This window comes from Oryx dammah, unplaced genomic scaffold, assembly GCF_014754425.2.
Source record: "Oryx dammah isolate SB20612 unplaced genomic scaffold, SCBI_Odam_1.1 HiC_scaffold_4, whole genome shotgun sequence".
In the NCBI taxonomy this organism is placed as follows: domain Eukaryota; kingdom Metazoa; phylum Chordata; class Mammalia; order Artiodactyla; family Bovidae; genus Oryx; species Oryx dammah.
In genome coordinates this window covers 15,560,880-15,574,683 of record NW_024070188.1, presented here as the reverse complement: position 1 = coordinate 15,574,683, position 13,804 = coordinate 15,560,880, and the positions used below count along the sequence as shown (strand labels likewise).

The window sequence follows — 13,804 nt, the reverse complement described above, 5'->3', positions numbered from 1 at the left end:
ATTCTCCAAGCCAGGCTTCAGCAATACGTGAACCGTGAACTCCCTGATGTTCAAGCTGGTTTTAGAAAAGGCAGAGGATCCAGAGATCAAATGCCAACATCCGCTGGATCATGGAAAAAGCAAGAGAGTTCCAGAAAAACATCTATTTCTGCTTTATTGACTATGCCAAAGCCTTTGACTGTGTGGATCACAATAAACTGTGGAAAATTCTGAAAGAGATGGGAATACCAGACCACCTAACCTGCCTCTTGAAAAATCTGTATGCAGGTCAGGAAGCAACAATTAGAACTGGACATGGAACAACAGACTGGTTCCAAATTGGAAAAGGAGTACGTCAAGGCTGTATATTGTCACCCTGCTTATTTAACTTCTATGCAGAGGACATCATGAGAAACGCTGGACTGGAAGAAACACAAGCTGGAATCAAGATTGGTGGGAGAAATATCAATCACCTCAGATATGCAGATGACACCACCCTTATAGCAGAAAGTGAAGAGGAACTAAAAAGCCTCTTGATGAAAGTGAAAGAGGAGAGCGAAGAAGTTGGCTTAAAGCTCAACATTCAGAAAACAAAGATCAGGGCATCTGGTCCCATCACTTCATGGCAAATAGATGGGAAACAGTGGAAACAGTGTCAGACTTTATTTTCTGGGGCTCCAAAATCACTGCAGATGGTGACTGCAGCCATGAAGTTAAAAGACTCTTACTCCTTGGAAGAAAAGTTATGACCAACCTAGATATTATATTCAAAAGCAGAGACGTTACTTTGCCAACAGAGGTCCATCTAGTCAAGGCTATGGTTTTTCCAGTTGTCATGTATGGATGTGAGAGTTGGACTGTGAAGAAGGCTGAGCACCGAAATATTGATGCTTTTGAACTGTGGTGTTGGAGACGACTCTTGAGAGTCCCTTGGACTGCAAGGAGATCCAACCAGTCCATTCTGAAGATCAACCCTGGGATTTCTTTGGAAGGAATGATGCTAAAGCTGAAGCTCCAGTACTTTGGCCACCTCATGTGAAGAGTTGACTCATTGGAAAAGACTCTGATGCTGGGAGGGATTGGGGGCAGGAGGAGAAGGGGGTGACAGAGGATGAGATGGCTGGATGGCATCACGGACTTGATGGACTTGAGTCTGAGTGAACTCTGGGAGATGGTGATGGACAGGGAGGCCTGGCGTGCTGCGATTCATGGGCTTGCAAGGAGTCAGACACAACTGAGCGACTGAACTGAACTGAACTGAACTGAACTGAACTTGTATTTCTTGCATTGGCAGGTGGATTCTTTACCACCGTACCATTTGGGAAGCCTCAAATTGTTAATAATTGACTAGTAAATTCCTAGACCTAAAATGCTCAGTGTAATATAACTCCAACATTCAAAAAGCTAAGATCATGGCATCTGGTCACATCACTTCATGGCAAATAGATGGGGAAACAATGGCAATCGTGACAGACTTTATTTTGGGGGGCTCCAAAATCACTGCAGATGGTGACTACAGCCACAAAATTAAAAGATGCTTGCTCTTTGGGAGAAAAGCTATGACAAACATAGACAGCATATTAAAAAGCAGAGGCATTACTTTGCCAAAAAGGTCCATATAGTCAAAGCTGTGGTTTTTCCAGTAGTCATGTATGGATGTAAGAGTTGGACTGTAAGGAAAGCTGAGTGCCAAAGAATTGATGCTTTTGAACTGTGGGGTTGGAGAAGACTCTTGAGAGTCCCTTGGACTACAAAGAGATCCAACCAGTCCATCCTAAAGGAAATCAGTCCTGAATATTCATTGGAAGGACTGATGCTGAAGCTGAAACTCTAATACTTTGGCCACCTGATGTGAAGAATGGACTCACTGGAAAAGACCCTGATGCTGGGAAAGACTGAAGGCAGGAAGAGAAGGGGACGACAGAGGATGAGATGGTTGGATGGCATCACTGACTTGATGGAGATGAGTTTGAACAAGCTCCAAGAATTGGTGATGGACCGGGAAGCCTCGCGTGCTGCAGTCCATGGGGTTTCAAAGTGTTGGACAGGACTGAGTGACAACTAAATATAACTCCCAATTGAAAAAAAAAAAATCCTTCCTTGTTTGCGTTGTGAAAATTTGAGTGCGTGGTCATATTTCTTGTGGCTATAATATTTATCTTAAGATTTCTAGATATTACTGATTCATTCACATAATAAGTATCTGTTGAGCAATGTACAAACAAAGGAAATATGTTAGTCCCTGTAGTGGATAAAAGTGAATTAGAGATGGTCCCTTTAGTCAAAGTCTTAAAGTCAATTAGAATAGAATGAAAATGATGCAAAGCATATGAAGTATAATGAGCATAAGGTAAATAATAGTAAGGAGGTACACATAAACTCTGTAGGAAGACTATAAATGAAAGAGAAAAGATATTTCATTGGGAGGATCAAACATTCCAGAGGAAAGAGAATTTATCTTGAGCCCTAAAAACACTGAGTATTCATAGAAGGAAAAGGCAAGGGAGAGATCTACTATGATAATAACAGGAACAATAGCAGCATATTGTATCTGTAAATTTGAAAGTGGTTTACTATAGATAAAATACATAATACTTAAAGGAAGAAAGTGGGTGAGAGTACAGGACATAGGCTCCACCATGGTGCCCTGGTAACTTTTGTTCTAGGTATACCTGCCATTCAGGCAAAGCTAATTAATTCTAAGTCTGGCAGGATACCTTGTGTCCTTCTAGAATGTAAGGGGATGAGCCTCTGAGGACTTGCTATGAGACCATTTTCCTTGTGCCTCTCTGTTCTACTGTCTGTCAAAAACTTACTATCTTTTTTTTTCTTGTATGATCTCTGTATACACACCACAATATTGATCATATAAATGATATATTTTCCAAAATGCACTGAAATATTTCCTGTGTATATGTATACTGATTTCTATGCCTTGATAATAAGTACAACTAATAATATGTATTAGTTGACTTTATTATGATACTGTGTAATAGTAATAACCAACTAAAACAGTTTCTCCTCAGATCTACTGACTCTTAGATTCTGGTTTAACAGAAGTAGTATGTGACCCCTAAGCTCTTATCACTATGTAAAATTCTGATGATACTAAATTTAAAATATAACACTTTTCTTATTTTTCTCAGATCAGATGAACACTAATTAGAATATAACTGTCATTTTCAAAGTCAGAAGTGATTGCCTATCTCTACATGCAATTTTTCACTGAGAAAATAAGCCTAGATTAATGAACAGGGTTGATATCTAGAAATTCCATCTAAGAGTAGTCAGGATGTGCATTAGAAACATCTCTAAATAGAATCACAGAGATTTAGAGGGCCTTAACAGTCTTCTCAGCTTGAATAAAGTTTAGACAGTGTCCTTCTTGACTACAGGCCCCTGACCTCCCTTTTATCAGAGCATTTACTTTAGAAAATTGTAAATTCTTTCTCTGTCCCTTTGAAACATAAATCTTTTACAACCAGAAATACCTTTTTCAAGATCTGTAAGATAACACTTTGAAATATAATCATCAAAGGGGATGCATAGTCCTATATGCCAGTCTCTGAGGAAGGGTAGGAACCTAATTTCCCAGGCAACAGTTAGGAAATCTAGATGGCCTCATCACATTGACCAGCTCCTGGTGAGAGTTACAGTTAAGAGTTCAATTTCTTCTACTGTAAACACTCTTGACCCCTTTGCAGCAGTCTTGAATAAAGTCTTCCTTGCCCATTTAAGTCCATCAGGTGCAGTTTCTCTTTGACAACAGGGAATAAATGATTCCATATCAGGACATCCTGACAAAGGGAGGTGGAGTGCAAGGGATGAATTATGACTTATTTGCAACTTAATAGAACAAAGTAACATCAGTCGCTTGTCAGTGTCCCAGAAATAAGTAGTTGCTATGAGAAAACTGGTCTCTATTTTACATATTTTTGACATTTAATAAAATTTCTAATGAAATAGAAGGCCAAAGATTTTGAGAGATGGTGTTTCACCCCCTACATATTGAGAAAGATTAGATTAAAATTACTGTTTAAAAGAGTGGTTCGCCCTTTAGTGTGGGGAGATCTAGAAAAAAACGCATTCACACAAAATATATGCACATAATAGATTCAAAGTAAATATAGACAAACTGGTAGTCAAACTTCCACTCTGACTTTTGGTAACTCGTTCACATAAAAAGCATAATGGAACTCTGTGTAAAACATACCTTCCTTCTTTTCCTCTTTTTTAGTAGGTGCTGAAATAAGGGAAAGAAAATAGCATTAGAACATATTAAATAACTATTCTTCAGAAAACTGGGAACATGCGAATGTAGTGCATGTATTCACAAATTTAGTGGTTATCAATGAACAGACGAACCCATTCAAATTTGAAATAAGAAAATAAGTTGAAAATAATATTCATATGAAGTTTTTTAATTCAGATATAGACACAGAACAAAAAGAGAATAAAAATATGCTGTTACACAGACAAGTAGTTAAAATAATGTCTTTAGCATAATTCCATTTTAGATTTGAAATTGTTATATCTGAGCAAATCACAATCACTTCTAAAATAAAAGGACTAGGTCTATGCAAAAAATAATAGAATACATAAATTATCTGTGCCTAGTTACTGAAGAATTACATACCAGTTTATCACACATAGTTATGATAACTGTATAAAATGTATCATTTCTGAAAGAGTTAATAAAAATTACCCTCCTTTTAGCAAATGTACACCATCATTTACAAACAGAAAAGGCACAGCACACTTCAATTACCTTTGAATCTTGACTTCCTCTGTGGTGGAATTAACCTAATCCTAGATCACAAGTCTAAACAGGATCCAAGTTATAGTTTATAAATGGAAGCATTTGAGGGAGGCATTCAGTCATCTGGGAGTTTTTCCAAGTGAGGTTGACCCTAGGTTCTGTGTAAACTTCGTTCTGGGGCCAAATCTATGATGCCTTAAGCCACATTAATTGAATCAGAGATTGTACTCATCCCTTAAAACAATTCCTTTTGAGTGGATTAGAATTTGGGGGGCCACTTTCAACCAATATTCAGGACTATATTGGATCTATACTTTATGCTACAATTGCCAAAACACTTTTGTGTACATTCTCTCTTTGGCTGTCATAACAATCTTATGAGAAAGGCAGGCCAGAGCAAGGAACTAAGCCTTAGAGACATCAGATGATTTACACATTGTTCACACTGTGTAGCAGACTGTGAGCAAGTAGCAGAACTGGGTATAAAAATCAGGAACAAGAGACTCAAAAGGAATATAATTAAATTTATTATATTAATGTATTACAGGTCATTTTTATCTATTTTCTAAACGTTATTAACATGGCATTATTTTTGTAGTAAAAAAGTTAATTCACAAGTAAATTAATTCTACTTGGTTCATATTTGTTTCTTTTAAAGGAGTTTTAATTAATAACACACAAAATATAGAGAGCATCTATACCTATAATGTTTTTAAGTTAAGAAATTCACCTGTTCCACTGATATAATAAGGAGAGTAATAAAGATACTAAGATGCACTGTAGGATATCAACACTGTCCAATAGATTTCAAAGCCATCAGGCATTATTTCAGCAAATTCTTTGGAATTGACTCAATAGACTTATTTGTAGTTAGTTCTTTACTTAACAAATAAGAATTTACTTCAAGAAGCTGCATAATTTTCAAAAATCACCCACCATGTATACATTTGATTCTCTAATTCACTTAAATGTTCACATTTTACCTGGAGCTTGTACAATAAAGACAAGAATTGAATGGTGTTATCCTTTTAGATACTGCAAAGAGGATTTTGCTTAGTTTTTCTCTTATAGTTATCTCCACAATGTCTCCCAAATTTAAGTTATAACCTCTCTCAAGACGGATCAGAGTGAAGGTAGAGGGTTCTTTGAAAAAAAATAACTTAAAACAACATATGTCTCATGTCTTGATAATGACAATAACCTTTTATAACTACCACTAACTCTTTATGTCATCCACTTACCAACAATGCATTTTTCCCTCCAGTTTATTTTTTAGTCATGCTACAAATCCAAGTCATCACCTCTCCTTCATGAGAAATCCCACTTACTGAAAATCACTTTGTCTTAAAATTCTTTGGCATTTATTATCTTTACAATTCAATTTAGCACTACTAGGTAGCCAATTTGTGTTATTACTTAAATTTTCCCTGTCTCCAAATTGCAATCTCCTGTAGCCCAGAGACCTTCATTTCATAGACTTCTCAGTGCCTCAAAACACTAAATGCTAAATGTACTTCCAAAAAAAAAGCATGCTAAATCTTAATTATAATTAAATATGTACATACACATACAGAATCTATCTAAAACTAGGTTTAAAATATTTAGTTATAAAAATTAAAAAAAAAAACAGATAAACTCTACTTTTAACCCACTACAAACATTACTGTTAATTTTACCACTTTATCCAACAAAGATATCAGTCTTTGCTATAGCAATATTGCCACTGTTTTTAAGCTGCCTTCACACGGAGTACTTGCAAATATTAATTAGTTCTATGCATAATTTAATTGGGCAGCTGTCGTGTTATAAAACTTGTCTACAAAAGGTCTACTGAGTATGTGCACAGGACAAGTGACATTTATCCCTATTTGGTGTGTCCCTGCTTTGAGGTGTCATTACAATTCAGTGAACACGTATATATATGTCTCCTAACTCTTGCCTTGTACATGTTGTTCAATCAACACTTTCATCCAATCTTCCTAAAAGGATAGTTCTAACAAGCCTTAAAAACTCTACATTATTATTCACTTAACAATAAATCCTTTATTTTGAAAGAATAAGTTCTGGGGCTGCCTTATCCAATGTACTTAGAATGTAAAAGTGAAGAGTCCATGGCCCCAAGCTCAAGTTTGAAGTAGATTTCCAGATAGCCCTTCAATTCCCTCCCCTGTACCCTCAAAAATGAGTCTGAACTAACACTAAATCCCAGCCTCAGGTCATAGTTCTACATCCACCATGGCCTTCAGAAACCTCTGTTAAGATAGACTGTGCTGGGTGATTGTGCTTTCTTGCATAAGAACCTATGTGTGTTAACTGCATTAATTCTTGAACCAGTAGACATTCACTTAAGGAATTTATTCATGAATAGAAAACACAAAAGAGATGATGATGTTTGCCATGCTTTTCCCATAATATTTGTTACATTACTTATCAGAACTCTTCTAAAGAAGAATTAGTTTTGTTGAGCAGCTTAATGACCAAATGAAAACTAAAACTTTGTATCATAATTCTTAACCATTCTAGCATATGTATATATATATATATATATATATTATATGCAGCCTCATTGGTCTGATGGCTAGTCAAACCATTTTATCAAATGTTCACTAGATTGATTCAACATATAGTTGGGTTCAGGATTAAACATAACAGAAAATTTTGGATCAAATGTAATCATGTCATGTGCTGAGAAGTCTGCTACAAGGCCCTTCTGCCTAGAAACAAATGTACCACCATCTAAATGCATCTCCTTTACTGGTCAGTACCGCAGAATGTGGCATGGTGGTGGTTTAATCACTAAGTTGTGTCCTACTCTTTGCAACCCCATGGACTATAGCCTGCCAGGCTCCTCTGTCCATGGGATTTCCCAGGCAAGAACACTGGAGCGGGTTGTCATTTCTTCCTCCAGGGGATCTTCCCGACCCAGGGATCAAACCCAGGTTTTCTGCTTGGCAGAAGGATTCTTTACACTGAGCCACCTGGGAAGCCCCATAATGTGGTATAGGAGAGAAAGATTTTCTCCAGAAAATATTCTACTTTTTTCTTTAGAACACTCTTAAGTGTTCTATAAAGTGGACACTGGAGTTAGAATAGCTTTCTTAAAGGATGTGATTTCAGGTGATAGTTAAAAAACAACATTATAGAAAAATTAAAGTAATTTTCCCAAATTGATGAATTGAAAACCATTATATTTTCTAAAGATCTCTTGAAGAAAACCACTTTTGATGCCCCAACGATATTAGGGCACGTTTTCACAAATGACTCATAAAAAATAGGATGATTACTTTGTAGTCATACCCGATTTTTACAGTCTTTGTCAGCCTAGAAAATTCAGTCAGAATATTATTAAATTTGTATTACTTTATCTGTATACTGCTTCTACAGTCTGACTGAATTTTCTAGGATGACAGTAATTACAATATGTAACTGAAAACACTGGAAAATGTATATATTTGTGTCTCTGTATTATCATCATCATTATCCAACTATCAATTAATCTATGGTTTATTTTGGTAGTAAAAGGAAAAGCTCAGTGACATATTTGGAGTCAAGATATGAATTCTTGGGTTGTTAATTGTCTCCTCTGCAAATGTGGCATTACTCTCAGTTACACTTTTTCCATTTACTAGATATGTACTTGAAATGTGTATCTTCATGCAACAAAAAAATTTTTTTCTATAATGACCCAGCAGATGGTGCTATTCTGCAATAAACAGCTTGGATTTTGTCAATAAAGTGCTAAGACCTTTTTTTTTTTAAAGAATTTTAAAAGTGTTTTATTGCTTACCTTGTGCTGCAACTTTTATTGTCCCTTGTTTGGTCTCTGGGGCTTTGCTAGGCTCTTATGAATAAAAAGAGAAATAAATTACCATGAAATACTATTTGAGAAAGATACGTAACAAAAAAAGGAAAATTATAAAAACAAACATAAAAACACTGTCCGTGGCATTCAAAATTTTTGTTAAGAAATGAACACAATTATTAGGGGAAGTGCTCAGAGTTAGGCTTACTAAGACAAAAATAACTATACCAAATAAAAGAATAATATTAAGTTTCCCGAAACTGTTTTGCTTCACTGTTAACTAACCATAGGATACTTTGCACTTGCTTAGCACCTGATTTTGAAACTCTCAGAATTCTTTCCACATTGTTTCTGTATTATTAGCCCTTTGAAATGCATGGGGCATTTAGACATAAATAAAATGGCTCATTGAAGGTCATTGTGTGACTGATTAAAGCCTGGGAAAACCAAATTCCAGCACCAATCTTTGACTTAAAATTTCATTCCCTATACAACTGTGGTGCCCATCAACATAACCATGGCCCTGGGCAACAATATGTGTTGTGAGAGAATCAGCAAGTTTCATTTTGAATTTTTCCTCCTTCTTGTCTTAGGGGATTTGGTTGTTTTTGTTTGTTTGTTTTTTCCATTTGTTCAGAATGTTCTCTTGAAAGAAACAGTATCAAAAAACCGCTCCACTTATAAATAATTGAATATATTATGTGAGTAATTAGCATAAAAATAAAGGAGAAATAAAGATTTTTAAAAGGAATGGATCATTGCACACTTCACTAATTGTTCATGATTGTCTTTACTACATTTTCAGTACTTGAATTCTCATTTAACAACATGGGAAGGAAGATTTAGTCATTTGTTTCAGATATTAATCTTTATATGTTCATTTACCACATATTTATTTAGGATCCATTATTTTTATGTACTAAGCTAGGTGTAAATGTAGTAATTGATATACACACATATTCAGCCTTTCATTTAATTATCATCAAATGTTTATTATAGATTATTTAATATTACAGTTCTAGTTAGAGTTAGAAAATAACAAGACTGCTTTTGAATAACTTGGCCAAGAATCAAGCAAAGAATCCATGTTTCTTTGGCCAAAATTGAAGAGGTTTAATTTTAATTCATGCTTTACCTTTTGTTGGTAAGATAATTATTTATCTGTATTGTAATCATAGTTATGAAAATGGTACATTTTAATTCTATTTTTATATAAAATAAATATTTTTGATCCACATATATGGTTTACATTATAACTAAATTTATTTCTTTAGACAAAATATATTTTGCCAAAATTAAATTCATAATCCATTCTACCTATGATCTCTTTATTATTAATTTGTTTTTACCTAGAAGAAAACTCCATGCAGCTATTATGTTAGTGCTATCTTTATCACATCTAGATTAGATGATCTCAAATCAGAATTAAGATTTATATTTAGATAGTGGGGATTCCCTAGTGGCTTAGTGGTAAAGAATCTGCCTGCAAATCAGGAGACCAGGGTTCGATCCCTGGGTTGGAAAGATCCCCTGGAGAAGGAAATGGCAACCCACTCCAGTATTCGTGCCTGGAGAATTCCATGGACAGAGGAGCCTGATGGGCTATAGTCCATGTGGTCACAAAGAGTCGGCATGACTGATGACTAACACAACAGTGAATTCCTAATTAATATATTTCTAATTCCTCAACCTTATAACTCACATTTAGTGGTGACTTATAAATAATTGGTTAATGAAAAGGTAGATGAAAGGATAAAATAATACATAAGAAAGAGCATTAAAAAAAAAATCATCATAGACTGCCCAGGTGTTTTACTACTTAAAGTGAAAAAAAGAAAGTGAAGTTGCTCAGTTGTGTCCAACTCTTTGCGACCCATGGATTGTAGCCCACCAAGCTCCTCTGTCCAAGGGATTCTCCAGGCAAGAATACTGGAGTGGGTTGCCATTTCCTTCTCCAGGGGATCTTCCTGACCCAGGGATCAAACCCAGGTCTCCCACATTGCAGGCAGACGCTTTAACCTCTGCACCACGAGGGAAGCCAAGATTTCAACATATCAGAATTGTGGAGTAATTCTTAACTTAAAAAAAAGAAAAAAACTATTTGACAAACCACCGTCAGTAAAGTACCTTAGCATCTTATAGTCAAATTTCCACCTATCTTTTCTTTATTTTTTAGCTGTATTCTTAGATCACAGATCCTAAAGGATTTCTCCATGTCTAAGATTCTGTTAGACCACCTAGTATACCCAGTTGTGAATTACAGATAGCTTTTCTTAGGGCCTTATTAATAACTTTTCTCATTGATCATTCAGCTCATCTCTCAGCCTCAAATCTGTTGAGGACACATACAGAGGTGCTGAGATTTGACATTTGCTTGTGTACAGAATTTCAGTTTTCAAAACCAAGGCTTTAGGAACAGAGTAACTCTGAGAACATCAAAGTACATTAAGAAGACCAGACTTCTTAAAACCCTGTAACAGTAAAAACAATTAAATCCTGACAGACAAGTTTTAATTACACATAATTTTTTGGCCTCCTTTTGATTACTGCCAACTGCAAATGACATAGCCTTTTACTAGTCAAAATTTCAGATATATACAAAATAAAGATGGTACAGTAAGCTCCGTTCTCATTGGTATTTTCAACATTCATTCAAAAATTAAGTGATAGCCAGTCTTATTTCCTCTGTATTACTCACTACCCGTACTATACACATCCCAAATGAAAATTTTATTATATTTTTAAAGTTTTTATTTGATAATTTTTATAGTTATACTTTGGAAATAAAATAGTGATTTAAACAAAAACCCAAAACAATAAGAAAATTCAACTGAAGTTTATAATAATTCTGAAATCTACAAATAATATTTTGTACTTCAAAATCAGAGACAGGATGGACCTAGATTTAAGTGTAAGTCTCCTGGGAATATTTTAACAGGAAATTATCAAAATAGTTATTGTACTTTGATAGTATTCCTAGCTTCCTGAAACATGTTGTATTTATACAAATTGTTATGAATCAGATTAGCCAAATATTTTGGTGTCTTCTGATTGCTCATGCTTGAAACAATCATCTAACAAACTGAAAAAATACTGTGAGTCTGCAAATATATTGTTAAGAAATCAATTTTGCATATAAGTTTAATATTAGTTTATTATCATGAACTTTTCATTTACAGGGCTCTGTTTATACTCTGACTTCTTTTAATGTGACGTGTGAATCCACTGAGCTTACAAATGCAGGATTCAAATGTAACTTTAACAGTAAGGGTAGTTTTATAAATTCAGTGACAGTCACCTTTTTAAAAATGTTTCTAGTTGAAAACTGTAGGAGTCAAATGTAGTATTTTAAAAATCTAATTATGAAAGTGACCAAAATTCCAGCTGACTGATTTTAAATGAGACATTACATTCAAGAAATCATTTCACTTTTAAGATAACACAAAATTAATCTGAACTCCCTTTTTCTCTTTTCATTGATCCTATATTATGCAGAAAGTGTTTTAATTTTAAATTTCAGAATTTTATTTTCACTAGCACATACTGTGGCCCTGATTACATTTAGGAAGTTGCAGAATTCACTATTTCAAACAAATTTCTTTTTTAATTTTCATAGATTAGGAAATACAGAAATTCTTTTTAAGGGTATAAACTAAATACATTTAAGGAACAAAAAATTTCCCTAGGATTCAAATTAAGACTTAACCTTTTATTAATTTTCTAAAAAGGACTAGAAACATTTTTAAAAACCTGTCTGTCACTAATTATGCAACAGTACAAGGCATTTAGACTGTTAGGTGAGAAAACTAAATATAGAAAAGTCAAATGACTTTTCCACAAACCAGAAGAAAAATTAATATTTATTAGTCCAGAAGCAAAACAACAATATAAAAATCTCATTGATCCTTCAAAAATAAACATCCTTTTCAAGTAATATACCAGAAACTAATGACAAATTATCTTGCAATCCAAGGAACTGCTAAATCAATCTCTAAATTTTTGTTTCCGAGTCTTATAAGATCCAGTATTATTTTTAGGTGTAGATACTCCGCAAGTAGAAAAAGGTTGGCAATTAAGCTAAAAGTTACTACACACTTAAGAACTCTTAAGCTAACTAAACCTCTTGTGCTTGTAGCTCCAGGAAAGCATACTTCAGGGGTATTGCACATTTCAGTATGATAATAACCCCACTGAGATGAAATTAATCATGAAGCAGCCTTCGGCCATCCTTTCTGACCATGGGGACTGAAGCCTGAAAGGTGGGCCTATTTGCTGCCAGATATGCAAATTGCAAAAGGTGCACAATGCAGAAACATGAATAATTTATCAAAATAATCTGTTATTGCTAGAGGTTAAAAATCTGAATAAACTGGCAGCATCGCTACAATAGGTAGCATAATTTAGCTAGACTATTTTTTTTTCCAGAAAATCTTACCTGATTAAGCAATGTGTTTTGTATGTTGTATTTGCCTTAGACTCTAAATAGACTTTAATTTAGTAGCATAGCATTATTGAGTTTAATTCAGAGGAGAAAAAAAGATTCTTCAAGGTTTGCTAAAATATAGTCCTTATTTTTTTTAATCTTTAAGAATACAGACTATGTTTTCCATAAAAACCATTAAGTATTTCTTAATTAAAAAAATAATTTTGATGTTTAATTATATTTAAGTCAAAATCTATCTACAGTTTCTACATCCATATGGGGTCAGATTTTTCTTTATTATTTGAAAAGAAGCAAGCTTAAGGAGAAAAGAAACTGGAAAATATCAGTGAGAATATTTACAATTAGAGAATCGGGCATTTCTTCTGAAGGCATCATGTAGCTCTCTGACTGTGTAAGAATGGCAGGTTTCTTAAATATTTAACAATTTAGAGTTGAAGATCAAGGTAAAATTTTATTTAAACAATTAAAAGAAGGAAACCTGTTTTAATAGAAAGAGAAGATATGAATGAGACACAGATCAATTGGCCTTTCACTTTAAAAAATATTTGGCATGTTGGGGCAAGGCTGGCTGATTCCATTAAGATCAAGATAAAGCCTCCTGCCATACAGCTAGTAAAACAATGGGATGTGATACCATGGGAAGATGAGTCCCATTCCTGGGGATGCCAGATACATATTTGTCTTAGAGAGGTCCTCAATGTATCTACTTAAAGCAAAAAGGCAGTCCCAGATGATCACTCTAGGTCCCTTTTAACTTCTATAACACCTTTCTAAAATCAGTGACTATGAACAAAGTGAAGAGTATTTGAAAAAATTACCT

General features: G+C 34.4%; 1 protein-coding gene across 1 annotated transcript in view; it reads right to left on the bottom strand.

The window, feature by feature from the left end:
* LOC120862864 (triadin-like) overlaps positions 1 to 13,804 on the bottom strand; it is a 72,323-nt gene that overhangs the window by 8,664 nt on the left and 49,855 nt on the right. Inside the window, exons 2-3 of the mRNA XM_040239002.1 lie at positions 8,526 to 8,579; positions 4,193 to 4,222 (exon numbers count right to left, since the gene is read on the bottom strand). Of these exons, the coding sequence (XP_040094936.1) occupies positions 4,193 to 4,222; positions 8,526 to 8,579 (84 nt within the window). The remainder of the gene's footprint in view (positions 1 to 4,192; positions 4,223 to 8,525; positions 8,580 to 13,804) is intronic.